The sequence below is a fragment of the Ailuropoda melanoleuca genome, chromosome 16 (genome assembly GCF_002007445.2).
Source record: "Ailuropoda melanoleuca isolate Jingjing chromosome 16, ASM200744v2, whole genome shotgun sequence".
NCBI lineage: Eukaryota > Metazoa > Chordata > Mammalia > Carnivora > Ursidae > Ailuropoda > Ailuropoda melanoleuca.
The window spans coordinates 37,982,033-38,004,585 of NC_048233.1; the positions used below are offsets into that span (position 1 = coordinate 37,982,033).

General features: G+C 59.7%; 1 protein-coding gene across 4 annotated transcripts in view; it reads right to left on the reverse strand.

The window, feature by feature from the left end:
• HDAC7 (histone deacetylase 7) overlaps positions 1-22,553 on the reverse strand; it is a 35,566-nt gene that overhangs the window by 12,759 nt on the left and 254 nt on the right. The window contains exons 1-12 of one of the 4 annotated variants that reach the window (XM_034646532.1): positions 12,982-13,186; positions 7,258-7,308; positions 3,642-3,826; positions 3,420-3,510; positions 3,038-3,149; positions 2,317-2,432; positions 1,979-2,104; positions 1,538-1,629; positions 1,235-1,345; positions 916-1,096; positions 491-687; positions 73-243 (exon numbers count right to left, since the gene is read on the reverse strand). In XM_034646532.1, coding sequence (XP_034502423.1) covers positions 73-243; positions 491-687; positions 916-1,096; positions 1,235-1,345; positions 1,538-1,629; positions 1,979-2,104; positions 2,317-2,432; positions 3,038-3,149; positions 3,420-3,510; positions 3,642-3,826; positions 7,258-7,308; positions 12,982-13,033 — 1,485 coding nt within the window. In that variant the 5' untranslated portion in view covers positions 13,034-13,186. Of the gene's footprint in view, positions 1-72; positions 244-490; positions 688-915; positions 1,097-1,234; positions 1,346-1,537; positions 1,630-1,978; positions 2,105-2,316; positions 2,433-3,037; positions 3,150-3,419; positions 3,511-3,641; positions 3,827-6,554; positions 6,758-7,257; positions 7,309-12,981; positions 13,187-22,553 lie in introns of those variants that run through there. The other 3 variants (XM_034646533.1, XM_034646534.1, XM_034646535.1) reach the window with 3 other exon arrangements.

Sequence of the window (22,553 nt, forward strand, 5' to 3'; positions counted from 1 at the left end):
CCTCCCCTCCATCTGTGCCAGGCCCCAGAGTCTCCCCACTACACCTTCCCAGGAACGTGGGTGCCGCCGTACCTGGTGCTGCTGGAGAGGAACAGGGCCTCTGGCCTCATGCTGCCCGTGGCTTGACTCCCTGTGTTCCAGGCCGTCATCCCCCACTGGCCCCACACCCCCGCCATCTGTCTCTAGGTCCTCAGCGGAGGGTATCTGCCGCAGTCGGGGCTTCTCACTTGGCTTGGCTGGCCTCTGGGGAGGGGAGACGCCCACTGAGAGGCCATGCTGGGAGGCAGGCTGTGCGGGGGGCCACGGTGGGCTGGGCTGCGTGGCCACGCATCTTGCTGGGACTTCAGCGGCCACACAGCTCTTGGCCCTCAGGAGCCATATCCTCTCTCTGGCCCTCCAGGTCCCAGCCCTTCCTGAGCCTCCCTTCTTTCAGCCCCCAGGAGCCCAGTGAAGCAATCCCTCATCACCTCCCCTACCGAGTTCCCCTCACCTTGATCAGCTGGACGTGAGGTTTGAGCCGTTCCAGGCGGGGCTGCAGGGGGCCCAGCGGTGGGGGGGCGGTGGCGCTTGGGGGCAGGGGCTCTGAGCGGGTCCGGCTTAGTGGCCGGTGGAGGCCTGACCCAGAGAGCCGCTCGGTGGTCAGTAAGGACTGGGCAAAGTGGAGGGGCAGGGGCCCAAGCCCGGGCACTGGAAAGAATGGGGTGGGGGGTGGGGCATAAGGAGGGAACCAAAGGGAGGAATGGAAGGAAGCAAAGGCACAGGGTGGTGGTGGGGGGGGGAGGTCATGGGCTCAGCAGGGAGACACGCAGGACGGGGAGCTGCAGAGGGGGCAGGAAGGAAGGGACCCTTCCCGAACTTGGCCCTTAGCAGGATGCAGGGACCAAGCCCCTCCCCTGGAGAAACCGTGGAACTCACCAGTCAGCAGAGGGGCGTGAGAAACTGAGGGATCCAAGAGGAGGATGGGCTGTAGTCGAGAGGGCAAGGGGCCTCCAGCCTCAGGCTCCAGGCCATGGGGCAGGAAGAGGGGAGCATGGGGGCTCCCCAGGACCGGCCCCCGAGGGCCCAGAGTCGGATGGGTCCTGCGGTCAGCATCAGCCTGGGGAGAGGTAGGGAGAAGTCACAGCGGGAAGATACCTCGCAGAGAGCAGTGAAGGTGCTGGGGTGAGGTGGTAGGAGAAGGGAGCGACAGAAGCTGGGGACTTGCGGTGGGGGGGAGGGCGCCTCAGCCACTCACCCTGGCAGGGGCAGGTAGCCCCAGCGTGATTGCGGGCAGCAAGGACACAGTCGGCAAGGCGAACGGGGCCAGAGAGGTCTCCTGCAGCCGCAGCCGCTGGCCCAAGAGCGCCTGCCATGGGGAGCAGGGCAGGGGTCACCGGTCCCAGACCTCTACCCCTGGGCCTGCCTTCCCCAGAACCCCCAGGAGGCTCGGGTCCGGGCTGCCCAGACCCTGCGGCCCCAGCTCGGTCAGGGCTGCTTGCTGAAAAGAAGGCTGAGCCTCAGAACTGCCCCCGGAGAGCCCAGCCCGGCAAGGCCTTACCTCGGAGCCCAGGACGGGGTTGGGGCCCTGCTCGCTGTCATTAGGGGAACTGCAGCCCGAGGCTGGCGTGCTGCTGCTACTCGGGGAGGAGTCTGGGGGCGGGGGAGAGGGAAGCGCAGTCAGAGGCCCAGTGTGGCCGGGAGAACGGGGCCAGTCCCCCTTCCCCAGGGGGTGGCCTCTGCTTCCTGCTTGCTTCCCAGAAGGGCAGGAAGAAGGCAGCCACCACTCGTCTCCAGTGCCTTTGCACACTTTTTTAAGGTGCCCCTTCTTCTAGGGAGATGTCAGCTTAGCCAACAGAGCAGGGGCTGGCTTGCAGCCTCAACTCAGCCCCCTGGCGAATGGGGACACATCCTGCATAACCATGCACAGTCGTCCTGTCTGGGCGGGACCCGACCCAGAGGGACAACACCGGCCACCCCCGCCCACCCCGCTGGCCCTCACCACCAAGGGTCTCCGCGGGCCGCCGCCGGAGACTGGGCGGGGCGCTCTCCTTTCTGAGCAGCGGATTCTTCCTCCGCTCCAGGGACTTCTTGGGCTTGTAACGCAGCTTCAGGTTGGGCTCAGAGACTGTGGGAGCACGGGCGTTACTTGGCCCCACACTACCCTCCTCCCTCCCAGTCACCTCTGGGTTAAGGCAAGAGAAGGCAGCGTCAGGGAGAAGAGCGCTGTGGGCTGCCGCTGCCCAGCCAGGCCCTCCCGCTCCTCCACACTCCTGACCCACGTCCGAGGCCCCGCCCCCTGAACTCCCCTGCGGGGGCCCACCCACCTGTCCCACTCACCTGTCTTTCGGAGAGGGAAGTGTTCTGGGGGGTCACTGGGCAGGCTGGGAACAGGAGGCAGAAAGCTGCTGAGCATAGAGCGAGCAGCTCCTTCCGTCTCCAAGGGCTCGAGGGTTCTGTGGAGGGAAGGCCAAGGCGGCTTCAGAAGGCAGGCATGGGCTCTTGCGGAGCACGGGCCCCCAGGACCTGCCAGGGGAGGCAGTCGCTGACAGGGCCAGGCATCATATGGACGCCAAGAACAGGGGCCATCTCCAGGTGGCAGCACCGGGCCACCCTTCCTCCCAGCAGCCTACAAGGCAGGCCTCTGATCTAGGCACAGGAGCCAGGGTCCCAGGGCTTGGGTGAGGGCCAGTCACACTGGGGACTCTGTCTCCTGTGGGAGGAAACTGCTCTAGGAATCAGGATATTTTTGTGCTTAGGGGAAGTCCTAAAGAGAAAAGGGACTCCTGTAGGAGGAAGAAAGCCAGCGTGGTATGTCTGTGCTGGGGGCGCAGCTAGGAAGGGCTTCAGGTGTGGTAGGGAGTGATAATTCAAGGAGAAAAGGGGGCAGGTGTCAGGTGGGAGGAGAGAGGTTGGGGCGGCACTATAATTAGAGGTGAGGGGTAAGGGCCTGCTGATGAGCAGCTGGGAGGCAGGTGGAGCGAGCACGAGGGCTGATGGGTTGACACTTGGGGAGGAGGGGGCATGACAGGGCCCCAGGGAGCAGGCGGGAGAGCGTTACCTGTAGGGAATGCTGGGGCTATTGGGGTGGACTGTTCTCTCTAGGGCTGCCTGCTGTTTCTTTAGAATCACCTCTGCCAGCTTCTGCTTGACCACGCTGCTGGCTACGGCACCTACGGGGGTGGGGGATCAGGAGCGGGCTGGGGGTGGGTGGGCGGTGGCCTCCCTACCCCACTGTCTAGCCACCGCCCTGTCCATACTCGCAGTCCGAGGCAGGAAACGAGCCGGGCACCCCCGCCTTCCTCGAAGCCTCCAGACCCCCACCCACATTCACAGGCTGCGTCCAGCAAGCAGAAGGAGGCCCGGGCCGGCGTGGCCCCCACCTCAGCCCTCGCGCCCGCGGGCAGGCCACGGACCCGGGCCGGGGAGGCCTCCGTCCTTACTTCGCTTGCTCTTGTCCTTGTTGAGAAGCTGCCGCAGCTCCCGCTCCTGCTGCCCCACCTGCAGCTGGGGCACCGGCGTGTCCATCGGGAGCTGTGGGCAGGGAAGGGGCAAGGAGTCCGGGGCTGAGCTGAGGGTCTGGGGAGGCTGAAGGGGGGTGGCGGCTGGGGCCGGAGCTCGAGGCCGCCGCGGGCGTGGGTGCGGGTGCGGGAGCTCAGGCTCACCCTCATGGACTCCGCAGGGCGCGGCTGCAGGCCCGCGAGGAACAGGTGATGGTGCAGGCGCTGGGGGGGCTGCAGGGCCAGCAGCGCGGGCTCTGGCGGGGGCTCCACCGGGGGCCGCTGGCCCACGCGCAGGTCCATGGGCTGGGGCTGAGGGCCTGGCGTGTCTGCACGGGGCCTGGGGCGGCCTGGGGGCGCACAGAGAGGGGGTGTGGTCAGGGCCGGCTCGGCCTCCTGCAGGCTCCCTTGACCACGGCGAAACCCTGTGCGCGGGCCTTTCCCCACTGCTCTGGTCACCGTGGTCCCACGAGGTAGGTATGTCCGGCTCCATTTCCCGGGGGAAGGAGGTCATGGAACCATGCAGGGTTATCTATGGAGGCAGTGCCGGGACGAGCCTCCTGGCTCCGAGCACTATGCTTCTCCACCAAACGGTGCTGCCTCTCCGGGGCGGGGGCTGGGGGCTGGGAGGGTTTAGTGACAAGCTCTGTGGGGGGGTGCCTGGGTGGCACAGCGGTTAAGCGTCTGCCTTCGGCTCAGGGCGTGATCCCGGCATTATGGGATCGAGCCCCACGTCCTGCTCCTCCGCTATGAGTCTGCTTCTTCCTCTCCCACTCCCCCTGCTTGTGTTCCCTCTCTCTCTGGCTGTCTCTATCTCTGTCGAATAAATAAATAAAAAAAGAAAGAAAACAAACTATCGAGTAGCAAACCAAAGTTGCAATAATACAAACTTAAAAAAAAAAAAAAAGCTCTGTGGGGGAACATTCTGGGCCCTGCCGTCTCCTTCCCTCCTTCCTGGCTGGCATGAAGATTTGGCCAGGACACCCCCTAAGACAGCTATCCGACACGCAAACGGTCCCCTTCCTGCGGCCTCCAGCCCCAGAGGGCCTCATGGGCTCTACCAGCTGCCACCCTCCCATGCTCTATCCTAGGCCAGAGGATAAAGAGGCAGGGCCTGGAGCCTACAGCCAGCCCTGGCCCACCACCCTGAGCTTGCACAGCCCTATTCTCAGGGCACCTTCCTCAGCTCCCTGCGCCCCCTATGCCCACAGGGCCTTCTCCGGGCGCCTTCAGGCCAGCTCTGGGCCCGGCACTGTGGGGACGGCAGGCTCAGCCGCCTCTTCTCAAGTGTCCTCTGCACCCACACGATGAGTACCTTTCCAGGGCCGTGGGGGCAGGAGCTATTCACAACTAGCCACCAGGCCAGGTTCTAGGCCCACACAGCCAGCTGGGCCAGGCTGGACTGGGCAGCTGGAGATGCCCGAGGCAGAGTGTCTGCAGGGCCGATATCCTGGAGAAGGGGAAGCCGGGGGGTGGGGGTGTGAGAGCAGCTGCCCTAGGACAGAGCACACAACTGGGGAAACCTTTCTGCAGAGGCCTGCTTCGGCTCACCTGGCAATGTGAGGCATCGCCTGTCAGGGCAGCCCCGGGCTGCCTCTGCGCCCAAGGCTGAGGGGCACTGAAAGGCACTGTGACAGCACCAGCCGGGGAGTCAGGGAACACAGTCTCCAGCCCACCTCAGCAATTACCAATCATTACCTTCAAGCTACGGCACACATGCAGGCATGTCTGCAAAACCCTTCCACCCCGAAACCCGCAGAGGCCCTGGGAGGTGGTTGTTGCTATTCTATTATCCCAACTGTGGACACTGAGGCTCAGGGGAAGGGACTCTGCAAAGCCAGCCGGCAAGAGGCACGGTGAGCACGGATTCTGGTCCTGCCAAGGCCAGTGCTCTGGCTCCATTTTCTCAGGGACTTTCGGGGGGTTCTCACTGGTCAGAGAAAGATGGGCTTGCGGCTAAGAGGCATCCACTCTAACGTTCTCTGCCCACGAGACAGAGACAAGAGAAGAGCCGAGCAGGGAGTGCCCACCGCGACTGTTCAGAGAGTAAGAGACTGCACCCAGAAGGGCCCTGCAGCAGACAACGCGCAGCCTCCATCCCCCACCCTTGTTCATGCATCCACTCGGGGAACCCAGATTCTCATTCAGCTTGAGTCTGGGCCTCTGCTGCTAACACACTCCTACCAGGAAGGGTCTCAGTCCTCCACATCTGGTGTCCTGGCTTCCTGTCCATCAGAGGACTCCCTTGATGATATGAGCGGGACCTCTGAGAACCCCAGGCAGGCCACAGGACACGGGGCTAGCTGCCTCAGCCTCCCACGGACCGAGAGGCCCCGTCCCTCCCGTCCCTCCCTCAGAGCACAGGGCTGCTGAGAATGTGGGAGGGGCTCTGCCCCAGCAACTCTGAGAATGCAGCTTGGGATCAGTTAGCATTTGGGGGTCTCCACAATCCGGTGCTAAGCCAGCTTCTCTTTGTCTCCTACCTCTGAACACAACCTTTCGTCTCAGCCGTCAGCTCCTGTCCTATCACAAGCCCATGTACCTTTTACCCTCTGAGCTTTTGCTCACAATGACTTCCTGTCAGTTCCGTCCTCATCCCTCAAATTCTACTTTTCCAGATCCTACCCTTTCTTCCAAGTCCAGCTGGAAGCTTCCCTCTTCCCTGCACTCAGCCCACCGCCCCGTGTCCCTCCCTCCTCTGGATTCCAGTCACAATGGCAATTTGGTGCCCTCTAAGCCCAGGGTGGGCGGGTACCATCGGAGTCCAGCTGCAAGGGCAGGGACTTGGTTTGGTTTACTTCTCCCTATTCCAGCACCTAGAACAGTACCTAGCACGTGATAAGAACCCAATAAATACTGGCTGAATCACTGACTAAATCTCCGTATCTGCCCCCCTTAAATGCCTAAGAAGGTACCCTGGCACAGAGATGGGGTTCATCAATGCTCCTTTTTCCAATTTCTGTATTTTTTTGAAATCACATGTCCAGGAGGACTATGTGACAACAGGTGTGATTCAGTGTCCCTGAGTGAAGGGATGAACCCCATCCTCTGTGCCCTCGTTTGGCCCTGGTCACGTACCGCGTTCTACTGGTGCGTCCTGTCTCCCCGACCTGCCTATAAGCTTTTGGACATCCAGGAGGGAGGCAAAGAGGACACCCGGACTTCACTCCTCCCCGCCACACGTAACTGCTAGGCGTCAGGCACCCGGTAGGCCCTCCGTGGACAGCGGCTGAGGCTGAGAAGGGGCAGCCGTCAGCCACTCCAGCCCCGGCCCCGCAGCACATCCTAAACCAGAACAGCCAAACGGCAGAGGAGGCCGGGGTGTGAGAGGACCCAGGAGAGGGGTCCTTCCCCTCCCACCCGAGCAGCAAGAGGCCTCTTTCCACCTGCGAGGGCTGCTGTGCCCACTGTGCAGGGCCGGTGTGAGAACTAAAGCCAACAAGCAAGAACCAGGCGCCTCGCCCAGAGCCTGATGTGAGGCAGGGGTCTGAGTACAAACATTAGCTTCCTACTTGCCTTCCTGTTTCACTGCAGCCAACGAGGACAAGAAGAGCATCCTGCCTTTCCTCTTCCTGTTGTGCTTCCCAGCAGTGGGACCAGCCTAGATCCAGAGTTGCCTCTCTCACCCCACCCCCATCTTAACGTCACCCCCACCCCCAGAACCCCAACCTCCCAACCCTCCGGTCCATCAGCCAGCCACCCTGCTTCTCTCGCCCCTCTTATGTCCTCCCCATCCTCTTCTTCCACTCCCACCATGGGCTCCCTTGGGCCTGACTCTTACCTGTGCCAGGGGGACTGGGGCAGCGGGCACCCGGGCTCACCTGGGTCCCATCTGTAGAGAGAAGAGAGAGAGCATGAAGGGGCTTCAGGGAAAGGGTAGGGAAAGGGTGAGAAAGCCAGGCCAGGCAGGGAGGCCCCACTCCAGCTTGAGCACCCCAAACCCGGCACCTGCATCGGAAGCTAACCAAAGAGCAAGGAGTCTGCCCCATTCCTTCCTTCAAATTCCCGTGCTGAATGAGAGCACTCGCCAGCCCTCTCTTCCTCATCCAAGTCACCCAGTGACTCCGACATCTCGTCCCACCAGAGCCCAGTCCACAGCAGGCACAACGAGGCCCCAGTTTACCCAACAGTGCCTTCAACCCTCCTGGATGTGCTCCGGCACCATTCTCCTAGGGCCCAGGCTCCCATAACCCAAAGGGAAAGAGAACTGGGAGGGGAGGTGGCCAGAGGTGGGAGGGGCTGCCAGGAGGGAGATGGGGAGAAGTGGGCCCAGAGGAGGGTAACTGGGGGCTGCTCAGAGGCTTCCCAGATGGGAGCAGATAGGAGCAGGTGCCAAGGGGGAGGCTTCCCCAGTTGGGGAGGGACTGGGTCATGGCCTGAAGTTCAAGTCAGAAATGGGGGGGCTGTGAAGCAGCAGGGCTGCCGCACACAGCCAAGGACCCCGCGGTAGGAAGCCCTATCCTCCTGCTGCCCCGTCCCTTGGCCTGCAGCCTCTGCTCCCCCAGAGAAAAGAAACTCTCAGCCCTTCTAACCTGAAATAGAAGTCTTTCCTTTTGGAAATGGTCACCTCTCTCAGGCCCATAAGCTGAGCCCAGAACCCCCCCCATCCCATTCAGAACCCCTGAAACCCCATGGTAGGGCCCAAGCAGGACAGCAGCAGAGACACGCAGTTGCCCGGAGGCCCACTGGGGTAGGGAAAGACAGAGAGGAACCTGAGGTCACCTGTCCCAGATGAACCCCTTTCCCTTCTGCTGTCCCAGCTCAGGGCCAAGGGGCAGGAGTCCAGGAGACTGGAAGGCCACCTGGAGGGGGCACTTGAGGGACACACAGAAGACCCCCTCAGGCTAGCCTTGGGGCAGAAGGGATATTTTCTGAAGAGCAACTGGTGGGTGCTGCTCTTTGGGTCTGTGTTTAAGGGGCAGCCAGAGTTCCTCTTCCAGAGGCTGAAGAAAGGAGAACTCCCTGCAGGCAGGCACCGCTGGGGGAGGGGGCAACTCTAGGCCCAGAGAGCTCCCCCCCCCACCCGTTGCCCTCGAACACTACTGCCCCATGCTCCAGATGCTGACGTTGGCAGGGCAGGGTGGCTCCAGCCACCAAACTCGGCACCGCACAAGCCCACAGGCTTCCTCATGAAGCTCACCCCGACCTCCCTCCTGCTCCCTTCCCGTAGCCACCTCAGCACTGCCCTCATCATGGTCTCCAGGGCGTCATTCGGAAGCCGAGCCCATCTGCACCCACCACCCTGCGGCCCACACGCCAGGCTCTATCGGGACGAGGGTCTCGAATGCCGTGGTGCTCCCCCCACCCCAGCCCGCGCCTAGGACGTGGCATGAAGATTTCTCAAGCTTTGTGAGCCCCAAGGAACACCGGTGTGGGAGGCAGCATCCCCTCCCCAGGACACGGTAACCCCCACTCTAGGCTCTCTCAGGACCTCCTCTTTCTTCGGCTGGTCCCCCAAGAGAGGTCTCTGAACTGGGCTCCCGGGTATTCTCCCAGAGGCTGTGTCAGGCCTGTGTGTCAGTCCTGTGTCTCCAGACCCTGCCTAGTGGGGATTCTCCCCTACCTCCCCTCAGCCCCTGCCCGAGGGCTGGTCAGCAGCAACCACACTTGGGAGCAGAGCCAAGCCTTGCTCCCTGGTAACCATGGAGTCAGGACACCACACACTGTCTGGGTAGGAGACAAGTTAATGGCCCTGAACTCTGTAGTGTTTGTTACTGAGCCCAAAGGGATCTTCTGTGATGATGATGTATGACAGAAACTCTGTTCAGAAAAGCTGGGAGCACGCATGCATGCGTGTGCGTGTGTTGCCAACAGGGGCTGCTTCCAGAAGCAATTCCTGGAAAAAGTTCTGCTTCTCCCCCAAGTCCCTGGATCTGTGCTGATGGCCTCTGAGTTCAGAAGAGCCCAAAGCAACAAAGATAATAAGACCTGTGGAACAGCTCTCCTGGGTCCCACAGAGAGGAGAGGTATCTAAGGGGACCCAGCTGTTGGCTAAACTAAAACCAGAAAGTGAACATTCTGCAACCCAGGCTTGGCCATGATCTGGGGGACACTTCTTCTCAGTGTCCCCTCTCGGGGCGCTGTTACCACTACTCTGGGACCAGACAAAATCAGGAGTGAATGGACCTGAGGGACTGAACCGTGCCTAGGCCTGGACCCTTCTCCACACAGCTCCCCACCAGGGTGGAGAGCTCTCCATTTTGGAATCCTGGCTCTCCCCCATTTCGACCTTCGGAAGCCTCTGCAGTCAGACTGAAGAGGCAGTTTACTTGGCACCCAGGCCCCTGGGCCTACCAAGTTACCTTCCCAAACCAGCGTGCCTGACCTCACACAGAACCAAAGAGCCCCAGAAATACTGCCCCAGTGGGTCCACCCCTCGCTCTCAGAAACCCCCAGAGCAGACACAAAGGCCCCCCCGAGCACCTATACAAGCTGTTCACCCACTCCTACTTTGTTGGCCCAGGCCTCACCTTCCCCACAGAAGGGACTTTGCCCCAAGGCAGGCACAAGGTCAGGGGAAACCTGAGGCTGGCCTGCTCACCGGCTCTCCCAGGTGCTTCAGGCCCTTTGTCAGGAAGAGGGCTTCCCTAGGAGCAGAAGCCCCCTGCCAACGCCTCTGATGTCTTTTTTGAGGCTGTCCCCACCTCCCTGATCTCCTGACTAGCTGAAGAGGAGTAGCAGGAAGGCCTGGGCCCCAGTGGGCAAGAGGAAAGCAGGCGGCGGCAGGCGGCCAGGTCCCGGGTTCACGGCTGGCTCCATCCACACCCCGCATTGCGGCTCTGGTTCTGTTTCCCTGACACAAGCAGGACAAAGCTTGACTCTGCATGGGGGCTGGCAGAGAAGATGAAAGCTGGGGCTGAAACGGCTTCAGGAAGATCCAAGAATAAATAAACATGAGAAAGAACATCACGGTTGCCAGGCCCTCCTGACACAGAGTGTGAGCACCGAGCACCAAGGAGAGGCTTTCTCGAAGGCATTCGGGTCACAGAATCTGAGAACCTTAGGAGCTGATGGGGTTTTAGAGCCCATTCAGGCCAACCCTCTCACTTCAGAGAGGAGGCCGGAGCGAGGGGAAGGGGCTAGGTCACCATCCCCCAGCAGGGGAGCAGTGTGGCCAGGCCAGTGCAGGGGAAAGCCAAGAAGGCAATTCCAGACGCGGGCAACCAGTACATCCACGTGAGGTCACTGCTCCAGGCCTTGAAAAGACGGACGGCCGAATGAAATAGAGTCTCACTTTCAAGGAGTTTCACATACAGCCCACAGTTTTTTTAAAAAATTAAAAAGTAGATGACTTGCAGATACTTAAAGTTCAGAGTCTCAAAAAGTGTAAGACAAAAACTTTCTCAGTCATCCAACTCCCAAGAACTTCCCTAGAATGAACCCTTTTCTAACGGTTTCTTATCTCTCCCCCACCTTCCAGAAATTCTCTTGCTCATTATTAATTCTATTGCTCATTATCTTGGCATGAAGCTGCTTATTGCTCAGATTTATCCAGAACCCAGGGGACTGCAAGCTGGCGAGAAGCTCGTGCCACACAGAGTCATGGAAGTGAGGGTCCACACGGCATGGAGGACGTTGGCTTTGAGGTCAGATGGACATGGGTTCAAACTCCGGCTCCCCCGGACCGACAGGGAGAGCAGGGAGGGACACGGTGTAACCTGGTCAAGCATTGGCTGCCCCACTGCAAGAAGACTATGCACTTGGAAGAGGTCATCTGAGCTCAGCAATGCTGCGTGTGAAGCTCCTAGCACATGGTAGGCGCTCCCTCAACAGTGTCGAGCACTACCACGTGTCCCCGAACTGGGCTGGGCCTCCCTCGCAGCAGCAGCAAACGCATTTCAGTGTCTGGTCTCAGCCGCGCCCTCTCCTCTTCTGCCACGGGTGCATTCCCCGCCCCACCTCTTTAGGACTGCACTCCCCTCCCTTTCTCTTCCATCTGAACTTTTGTAAACTAACACTTGACTATGGGCCAGTTGTTCTGAGTGCCTTACGTGTGCTAATTCGTCTAACCCTCACCAGGTGAGGTTACTCTTTTTACCCCCATTATATACATCAGTAGACTGAGGCCCAGCAGGATTAAATAACTTGTCTGAAGCCACATAACCTGGAAGTGGCTTAGCTGGGGCTTGAGCCAAGCAACCGGGCTCCAGAATCCATGTTCTCAACCAGTACCCGCCCCCGCAGGCCGGCAGGTAGGGGACAAATGCCGGACCTGGCTGGGCACAGGGAAAGATGGAAAAAGCACACAGCCCCGCGGAGACCAGTACCGGTGGCGGACCCCAGGCCTGCTGGAGGTTAGAGAACAAAAGCTGCCCATTTCATCTCCGGGGCCCCGTGAAGACCGTCCTGAAGAATCACTTATGGAGAGCAACTGCTGACTTCGAACATTCCAAGCAATGATTTCGGACTGCATGTGGGAACGAGGGGCTGGTGACAGGCTGGGGTCTTGGAAGAGCATCGGCTTCACTCTCCCTGCTCTCCACTGCCTGCTACATCCTCTCTCTAGAAGCTCCCGAGTGCCTCTGAGACTCTCATTAGCGTCCCAAAGCAAGCTGGGCTGCTCGCAGGCAGAGGCATGCCTCACAGGTGAGTGGCCTGGGCCGTGGCCGCCCAGACAAAGGCCCCCTGTCAGTCCAAGTCCACAGCGGGCGGGGAGGGGGGCAGCGAGGGGACGGGAGCCCTGCAGCTCCAGCAGCAGTGGGCCTCGCAGGAGGCTGGATGGGAGGCCACAGGCTGGCCCTCCCGCCCCCGCAGTGAGCATGCCCCTTTCCCCCTGCCTGGGGCCCTAGGGCAGCTATTTTTAGCTCTTGACACCTGGGTATTTTGCAGCCGCAGGATGTCCGGTTTGGAGTCTCTTTCTGGGAATCCCACATGCGGCTGTTGTAAACAGCCCCACACAGCGGTGGCCCGAGCTGGGAGCTGGCACCCCCCCTTCTGCTGTTTGAGATGAATCAAACAGGAAGCAGACGTAACCATGGCAGCGGCAGCTCGAGCTCCCTGGGGGTGGGAAAGCGTCCTTCCTGGCTCCTCGCCCCCGGCCCAGGTCCTCTCTTCCACCCCCTGGCCTCTCCTCCTAGCCGGAGACCCGCCGGCCGCTGGACGCTGAGGCAGGGGGAGCCGAGCCGGCCCGACGGGTGTGCCGCTGCCGGTGCCTGGTGCCTGGGACCGGCGCTCTCCGGAGAGCCTCCCCGTCCTCTGGCAAAGAGAAACAGGGGCTCGTCCGAGCCCTGCCCACCTCCGGGGGCCTCCCAGACCACCACTCCGTCTTCCCTGCCTGTCCTTGGTAGAGGTGCAAAGGGGTGGGCAGAGCTGCTCGCTCAGGGTGGCTGGCCCCAGAGAGCCTGCATCCGCTTCCTGTCACCCACCGCCTTCTCCGGACTGCCAGGCCGGCCTATCACCTAGGGAATTCCTGAGCTGGCGGCTGCCCCCAATCCCAGCCCCCTGGTCAGCCCAGCCTAGGGTTTCTCAGGGCCTGAAAGCCCTCAAAGGCTAAGCTCCCACTTACCCTCACTCCCCTGCTCCAGTAGCTCCAATCCCTGAGATAGGAAGTTCACCATGATATCTAACCACCATCTTTCCTATCATAAGCAAAACATCCTGAGCAGTCAAGATGGGGGCCCCATCTGTAATGTGGGGAGAGGAGCGGAGGTTCTGTCAGCTTCTGCCTTTGTCTCTCCCCTCCCCCAGCCCCTGCTGCCCCACTTAGACCAGCTGCTCCCTCTTAGCAGCCAGCCCCAGACAGTCTTTCTCAAGGGCCAGCGCTTGCCCCAACAGGAAGCACGGTCACCGCCCCGGGGCTGCCTCTCGGAGCCGCTCCTTCTCCCCTCCAAGGTCTCATATTCCTTCCCTCGCACTCCTCCTGTTCCCTCAGCTTCTGGGCCTTCCTTGGCCAGATCGTGCCTCCCACGCCCCCCACTCCCACTCGCCCCCCCCTTACACCACCAGCCAGCTCTGCCTCAGCCAAGCACACGTGAGCCAGGGGATGTGCCTTCCTTGGCTCCTCCCACCTGTGCCACCAGGAGGCCGCTCAGCCCACTCCAGAGACTACCAGGAAAAGTGCCAGTTATCGGATTAATAACAGTCAGGTAATAATGAGTACCTTATCTATCGTAATTATTAATGCGTAAGATTAGTGACGATCCGCATCGTTGTACCAAACGCCTACTGTGTGCCGGTCACTGTGCTAAGCATCTTACTCGGACGATCTCACTTGGTCCTCACAAAACCCCTGTCTGGTACATACAGTAAGCAGCCTCCTTTTACAAAGGGAGAAACTGAGGCGTGGAGTTTTCAAGAACCTGGCAGAGGCCACACAGCTCATAAGTGGGCTCCTGGGGCTCCAGGGTCATACTCATGGCCCTGGCACACAGGTCCACCCACCTCCCCAGGTGGTGAGGTGAGGTCACCGAGGGGCCAGAGGACAGAGTGGATCCCAGCATCGGAAGGCCTGGGCGTGCCCCCCAGGGGCGGTGTGTTCCCAGGGCTTGCTTGTATTCCACCCAGAAAACATCAGTGGCAACAAAAATAACAACAGAGATCACGCCTGTTTGTCTCCAGGAGGCACTCCCAAACCCATCTTCACTTCCTTTTTCATCTTCTGTTTTCCCTGTTTTTTTTAATGGACATGTTACCATTTCATTGTTTCCTGTAAGCAGCCTCCAGCAGGATACAGGCAAACAAGCAAACCTCCCAGGGCTGCCACCGAGGAGCAAATGGGGTCTGAAGCACTCTGGAAATTGTCAAGCACGGGAGAAAATGCAGGTTGCATAACCAGAGCAAGTCACCCGTGGAGCGGAGTGGCTACTTGGGAGTGAATTCCCTTGGGAGGAGAAGCTCTTGCTCTCTCTCCCTTCCACCCCCCTCATATACACAGGCAGTCCTTGGGCAGGTGGAAGAAATGGAGGTACCCCCCCAGTGCAGAACAGAGTACCCTCCATTAGGGGACTCCTGGGGATCAGAGCCAGAGACCATCAGTGCACTTGGACCTGGGGCAGGGGAAGGTGGAGGCCACTGTGGAGGCCCGGGCCTGGGGGCGGCACAGATAGAGGAGGCCATGAATAGCAATAAGCCATGAATGCTGGCACTCAACAAGACGCCACATTAATATTAATGACAGTAAGTACCCAGAGATCCCCATCCCAGTTGGGCCTGAGTATCCCCTTCGTTTCGCCTATTATTTTTGGAAGATGGCAGAGGTCTGCCAGGCAGATTCTCCCAGTGACATGATTCCCTTCTGCGGCCAGGGTTCTGCAGCTGCCCTTGGGACTTGGTGGGCCAGGGTTTTTCCGGACCACGAATCCGTGCAGGGTGCTCGCACAGCCTTCAGGGAACTCAATAAACAGACGCATGGTCCTGGGTACTGATTGGGACAAGCCAGCTGTGAAGGGCAATTTCTGGCCAACTGGGAGTTTGATGAAATGAAAATTTACTGTCGTGGAAGGTGGCAACCCCTGAAAAACCAGCACGTGCAGTGTAATCTCATTTTCATAAACACTGTGACCTAGGAGGGCATGTCAGGGAACAGGGAGATGCGCAGTGGTATTGTGGCAGTGGTCTCTGACCGCTGGGACTGGAATGCTTCTCAAGTTTTAAATTTCTTCTTGTCTGTGCTGTCTGATCGTCTACAGTGGACAAGAACTGCTCTGTAAGAATAAAACGGAATACACATGTATATGGACGCACACGCACGCAAATAAAGATGTCACGATGGGTCGTGAAGTCAAGGTTCAGCTTCTGGTTCCCAAGAGAACTAGGACAGCAGGCTTTCGTGGCCTCCATGCATCATATTCTTGGACCCTTACAGCCTCTGAGGTTTTGCATTATTTACAACCTCGCGTCCCCTGCCTCTCCTGAATCACACAGAGGGCCTAGCGCAGGGCTGGGCACCAGGTCAGGACTGACTTCATGAATGCCTGTAGGCTGAATAATGATCATTTCCTGAAAGAAATGCCTCCTGCCTCTTGCAGGGCCACAGTGCTGGGGATACTCACTGCTGACATCACTGACCTTCCCATCCCTCCTCTGCCTCGTGTTCCTCTTAAGAGCTGCCAGGGAGGGGCTACAATAAAGGTCACTCCAGCAGAGGCTGGCAAGGTATCCCACATCAGGCCCATCAGGGCGGCCCCATCGCAGACCCTTCCCAGTGCCAGCTGGCTGGGAGGCCCCAAGGTCCTCCGGCATCCTGCCTCTCTGGGGGAGCCTGCGGGCGGTGGACTGAAAGAGAGAAGAAGGGGTCCACCCTGTGACTTCTGGCTGCAGACTCCTGCTATTCCAGGCCCTTATGGGTGGAGGAATCTGGAACAGTGAATTTGGCCTGGTTTTGTCTGTGAACTGGGGCTGGGCCCAGTTTCTGTTCTTCATGTCTTTAACATTCCCTATCCCTGACCTTCAAAAATATGAACAATAACATCAGTAATGGTGATGAATATTCTGTGTGCGCTGGCTTTGTACCAGGCATGGCACTGACATTATTTACTTTAATCTTTATAGCAACTCCATGAGGTTGAAACTGTTATTATCTTTGTGTTACAGACATGGAGAAACTGAGGCACAGGGAGCCATGTGCCCAAGGTTACACTTAGCTGTCTGCAGGAGAAATAGGGACTCTGCCAAGGTCATCCCATCCCTCCCGTATTCTTACTGGAAGGTTCTGCTGCCAGGCTTTGCAATGGGCACAGGAGGGCCCAGAGGTGATAATTAACATCTGTAGGGTGGTTTAGAGTCCACCACGTGTTTGCATATGCATCTGAGAAAATTCCCACTTGAAAGACTAGGAAACCAACAACTCGGGCCCTTTGCAGCTTCGCACAAGGTTCCACAGCCATTCGGAATCAAAGCCAGGTCTCTGGCCTCAGAAGGGTCCATTTCTTCCCCTAGATCCCCTGATCCCGCTGGCCCAACTCTCAAGACGGCTCTGAAGGCCTGGAAGGGAGATGCACGTCCTCTAGAACCATGGAGATGAAGCCTGCGCTCAGCCCCTCGCCCCGGTGGGGGTGGGGGTGGGGGTGCTCTGCCAGCACCTCCTCAGCGTCTCCACCGTGACTCACTCCTGGGACCCAGGGGAAACACGGCCCTGTGCTGCGGGCAAACATTGCCTGCCTCCTGCCCCGCCTCCAGCTCCCCGCCTCCACATTTGCTAACCGAAACCCGGCTGCTGCTATTTTTAACCCTCCAGCTCCCCCTCGCCTGGGGCTCCCCCCTGCACCCCACCCCCACCCCCTGCCCCAACCGGGTGCCACCAGCCTGTCATTCTGAGAGCAGTTCTCGAACCTGAACGCCCCGGCGGGTGCAGCGGATGCCCGGGCAGGTTTGTGGGGCAAGCAAAACAAGACGGTTACAGCCCAGTTGCCGAATTCCCCCACCCCGGACTCTTTCCGAACCTGTGGCTCCCAGCCGGCCCCGCCTTTCCCAGCCTTCCTGGGAGCTGGGGGAGGCAGGAATGAGACTTCCTGGGCTGGGAGTGACAGCAGGAGCCAGAGCTGGGCTCCTCGGAGAGGGCTCTGCAGGGAGCTGAGCGTACTCCTGAGCAGGAATGGGCTCCCCTCACTCTTCCCAGGGCAGAGGCTCTCCCTGAAGGCCCAGGGTCTCTGACCACCAGGGTTTCCAATCCCTGCAGACAACATGGGGAAAAAAGGAAGTGGGAAGGAGGCAGGGTGGGGATGGTGAGTTTAGCTCTGAGCCCTCCTTACTAAAGGTTCCCTCCCCATCCTGCTGTTGGGGGTTATGGAGGGGCTGGGGTTAAGCTTGGGAGTGAAGGCCTGGGAGGCTCTGGAGTCCGGGGGGGCTTGTGCACTGAACAGCCTAAAGGAGCCCCCCCTTAGAATGCCAGCTGAGGCAGGAGGGGGAGGGGGCGGAAGAGGGCTGTTCTCTTACATGGGGGCTCCTCTAACACTTCCGTCTCTAAGGGAAGAGTTGCAGCTCCCCGCAGCCTCAGCTCTACGGCCCCCAAGGAACACCCCATCCCATCTACCCTGCAGAAGAGGTTGGAGGTGAGAGGGTCTGAGGGCTCCTCGCCCCAAGTGAAAGTTAGCCTCCTGAGAGGGAGAAGGGGCAGGACTGCAGGGGGATGGCTGACATCTGTCCCCTGGGCTGAGATTCTCACCCAGTTTGGGAAGCAGATTCCAAGGGCCCAGGAGAGGCTCTGGAGCACCCAGCTAAAGGGCTCCTTCATGCCTTCTCTCCTGTCCAGACCCCAGATTGGCCAGCCTCGGCCCTCTCCTTCGCCCTGTCTTCTCTGGTCCCTGCCCCAGAGCCTCTCTGGTCTGCCCTCTCTAACAGGGCCAGGTCCTCTCTAAGTCTTGACCCTCTCCACAGTGATTCCAGAGCCAGGCAAATACATCCAGTGGCCACCGGAGGCAGCCAGGCTAGACCCAAGAGAGGAGGGACTTGGCCCAGGAGTTCCCAGGGGGGAGATGGGGAGGAAGGGGATGAGGCAGGAGGAAGGTGAGGCTGGAGCGTCAGGAATGGGGTGGTGCTTGAGAGCGGCTGGGGAGAGGCTGCTGCCTTCCCCACACCCAACATGCGCCTGGTGCCTGCGTGGGGCCCTGGACTCAGCCCGGTGAAGGGAAAAGGCGGCTGCTCCTCGGAGCAACAGGGCAGCCTCAATTTCAGCCCTGTCCAGCTCCCCCTCCTCGTCTCCCCCTAGGCCAACCTGGGGTGGGGGTGCTGCTTGGGGAGCAGAGACCCTGCCGCCTGCCATGCCAGGAAAGACGCTTCAGCCCTCAGCCAGCGCTCAGCCCAGGGCCCCCACCCGGATCCGGGCAGCTCCCAAGCATGCTCAGAAGCTCTGAGGACCTGCTTCTGGGCTGGGGAGGTGAGAGAAGCCATCACTGTCACCTTCTCAAGCACCCAATCTAAGGAAGTCCCACCTTGTTATTCTCTATTGTTGCACCCAGTTCATTTCCTCCTTAGGGTTCATCACAACGTGTAACTGGATATATACACTCATTTCTTTACTTGCCTACTTGTTACTGTCTGTCTCCTCCACTAAAGTGGAAGTTCCCTGAGGTCAGCCACTCTGCCTATGTGTTCACTGCGCATCTGTGCCCGGTGCGTGGCACACAGCAGGGCCAGTAAGCCTCCAATGAATGGATGACGAGCTGGATGACCGGCTCGGTAAATGGGGCCTCCCGGCTGCCAATGTGTCCTTTACGGTAGATGCTCAACGGGTCCTCCAGGATTTCCTCAGGGAGGAGAAAGCAGGACGGAACAGGAAGAGCAAGGTCAGGAAGCCTGGCACCCCAGGGGAAAGGTCAAGGCCCGGTGTGGACACGTGCACACAGGCACACAGAGAGGATGCATGGGTAGATCCTGGACTGGTCTAAAAAGGGTTGAGTTTTGTCCTAGATCTTCCTCTTCGTAACCCTGTGTCCTTGGACAAACCACATACCTTTCTGGGTCTCAGTCTTCTCAAAAGAAAAAACAGAAAGGTTGGCCCCGATCCGTGGTCCTCAAACACGGCTCTGCACCGGTATCCCGTGAAGCACGTGCTATAATCCAGGTTCCTAGGCCCCAACCCTGCAGATTCTGAGTTGGTCTGGACTGGGGCCCAAGGATCTTTATTTTTAACACCCTCCCAGGTGACTGAAGCAAATGGCTCAGGAGCTGGCATTGGAGGACAGTGCTTTTCAGCGAACATCTGGACTTCTGGTAAAAAGCCACTCTTACACAAGTATATGTTCCCCCCAAAACGTGTCCATATAGCCCACCCAGAGCAATAAATTGCAAAGGTGCACAACCACACGGATGTCGTACATCTGTGGTACACGTGTGCGTACTCCAAACGCCCAACCCAGAGCCACCACATGGATCCCAAATTGCCGTGGCCACATCCCAGGTGCATACACAGCCCAGGGGCGCACAGACGGACCCCCACCACAAACCCAGTGGGCACACACACCCACCACACGGTGACCCACACTGAACAGACGCTATCCTGAATGTATTTTGCCTCTGGGAACCAGTCCAGGACCAAAGCAGCTATGCTCTGCTGATGAAAACATCCCTCCCACCTCTGCCACCCCCGCCCCTACCCCGTGCCCCAGGCAGCATGTGTCCACCTTCCCCTGGCAAAGGGAGGGCTGCTGGAGGAGGACAGTGGAGAGATGGAATGAGAGGAGGCACAGAGCCCTCCCCAAAGTCCAGCAGCCCCTCCTCTTCCCCCGCCCCCCACCCAGGAGATGCGGAAGGGCCTACACCCAGGTACCACCCCCTCCAACCACTCGCCTGGATTCCCAGTCCAGGCCCTGGGCCTCGAGAGCCGAAAGGGCTAGGGAGGTGGCCCGATCTAGGGACTCCTCCTAACACTCACACTTCTAAGGAAAGGGCTGTCTGGGGGCACCTTCCTGCAGCCTGAAGGCCTGTGTCCCCCGGGAAGGTTACCACAGAAACAGGGGGGAAATATCACAGGGAAACACAATAGCCGGCAGGGTCACCTGCTGACCAGGCTTCCTGCTGTGTTGCCCACCACTACCCCCCCCAACACACACACCATCTCATTGCCCTCATGGCCTCCTTCTCTGGCCTCAGCTTGGGCCTCCTCACCAGTGCTCTCCTTCCTGCCTCCCCTGGCTTGGGGGAAGCAGCCTTAGACAGAAAGTGCCCCTCTGTGGTTCTAAACAACATCAGGGATGGCCCAGAGCTGAGCCCCCCACTCCTAATCCCACCAACGCCCCCACCACAGGAAATCAAAGCTTCCTGCCCCAGAGGAAGTGCCCCATCTAGTGAACAAATCCAACACACACAAATGCACAGTCCTGGACAGATGCCCTCCCCCCAGCTCCCAGGCCTTACTCTGGCCCTGGTTCTAGCAATACCTCACGTCCAGTCCTAAGTCTGACTAAAGACAGGCCAGGGCCAAGGTGTGAAAGGAGGGCATGGGCAGGACCCGAGCCAGGCCAGAGGAGGGAAAGGCCAGCACATCAGGCACCAGCAGAGTTAGAGGGTCTGGCTGGGTGACCCCAGGCCTTGCCTTAGCTCATCTTCTCTCAGGCCCTGCCAACTTCAAAATTACCAGCTCTTAATAAAAGGCCAGGAGAAAGACAACGGGAGGCTGGGGTTACACCAGCTTCTGCCTTCCAGGTCCTCGGGCCAGCATGCCTACAACTATGAGGGTCCCCACCCCATCACGTATGCGTTCATCACTCCCAAGGGTTTTAAAGGAGGATTGGGGAGAGGATGGAGAAAGAAAGGGTTCCAACTCTCATTCCCAGAAGCCACCAAGGACAAAAGCTGGGGTTTGTCCAGGATGCCTGTAGGAAGTTGGGGGTAGCAGAAGGACCCCCACCCTGGACGCCAGTCCATTTCTTTTGAGTCAACCTCTCTTCCTCCGTGCTCTGGGAAGTGCACCTGAAATGTTGTCCCCATTTTATTGATGGGGAAACTGAGCTTCAGTGTCAAAGCAGTGTGACCAGTTTAGATTCTTAGGAGGGTCAATGCAAGACCCGAGTGTGATCCAGCCAGCCTCAGGATCCCAGCTTAAGACCAAGTGGCCACACTTAGCTGAAGCTAAGAACACAGAGGCCTCAAGAGAACACTGCCCCAGGGCCATTCTAGATGTAACACCAAGACTCAGCTCTGAGCCTGTCCCTACCGGGTGTGAGGAACATAGGGGACTAAAGGCAGGGAAAGAGTCCCAGGTCCAGACCTGGTTCTAGTCTAGGTTCACTGGGTACAATACAGTAGGTGCTTTGTGCCTTAGTTTCCCTCTAAAATGACTACAGAGAAGAAGAAAATTACTTACAAACTGAGGTGGGCAGAGGGAACACAGAGCAGAGAGTGAGGACGATGAGCTGAGAAGCAATGAGGAGCTAAGAGCCTCTTGCAGAAGCCAGAGAAGGAGCCCGGGGAACTGTAAGAGGGTTGGGGCGAGGAGTGAGGAGAGAAGTATGTGTGGCAGCCAAAGCACTTTAGGGACTTGGCCTATGGGGTCCTTGTTGGGGAGATAGGGGCTGCCAAAGTACCCCATTAGGGGGTAGGGGACTGAGTCACAGTCTCCTTTCTTTCAGCCCAGTGGCTGGGCAGTGGTCTTGAGGAAGGTCCCCATGGGTCCTGTTGCAAGTCCCGGGAACAGGCTGATGAGTCCAGATGTTGAGTCCCCAGCAGGGCCACTGAGGACCAGTGCCTCATCTCAACTTAAAAACTGGCAGGCAGAACTGGGCCTCAAGCAGATGTTGAATCTGGGTGTGGGGAGGGATGGGCAGCAGCGAGACAGCCAGTAGTCCAGATGCAGCAGGAGGCCTCTATGCAGGACAGCCAGCAGAGACAAGAGAATGGCCAGAACTTGGGGCGGGGGGCGGGGGGGGGGCAGCAGTGGCTGGCGAGGTCAGATCCGAATGGGCAGCCAGAGAGAGGGAAATGGGGCTGGGGGAACTGGGTGGTCTGCAAGCTCCAGAGGGCTCTCTCCTAGCCACAGGCCTAGGAACTCAGGGTGTCAGAGTCCAGCCCAGCTGCCAGATTTGCACCCTCCCCTCCCGCTCACACTCCCCAGTACCAACAGCACCAACAGCCCCCAGGCCTGGGGGGCGCACATCCCGTCCCCCATCACCCCTCAGTACAGTCTGGCGGTCCCCACCCTCCCGCGCCGCTGCCCGCACCTCAGCGGCTCACTTGGGCACAGGTGTCTCGTTGCCCTGATGGGTGAGCAAGGGTGGCGGGCTGTCCTCAGAGAAACCTCAGGGCCCGGGGCCCTCCCTCCAGGGGGTCATTCTCCCCCCTGCCGAGGGCTCGGAGTTCGGCCCTCCCAGGACCCGCGGGATGGGGGCGCTGATGTCCAGCTCCAAGAGCCCGGCCCCGACTCAGTGGGTCCTGCCCTTTGCCCTCTCGCGCTTCCAAACCTTCCGCCCCGGAGCACCGCCCCCTCCCGGGGCCGCGGCGGCCGTCCCTCCCTCCCCGGTCCGCCGGTCGGTCCTCCCCGGGCTTGGGGGTGATGGGACGCCCGGCCTGCGCGCCAGCGGCCCGGGGCCTCCAACTCCCTCCCTAGGGCCTGTCGCTGCCCCGCGGCGGGCGGATGTGGGCGCCCCGCGGGAGGCCCGAGCCCTCCGGCCCCGGAACCGGCCCCGGCCGGGGGGCCCTGCCAGA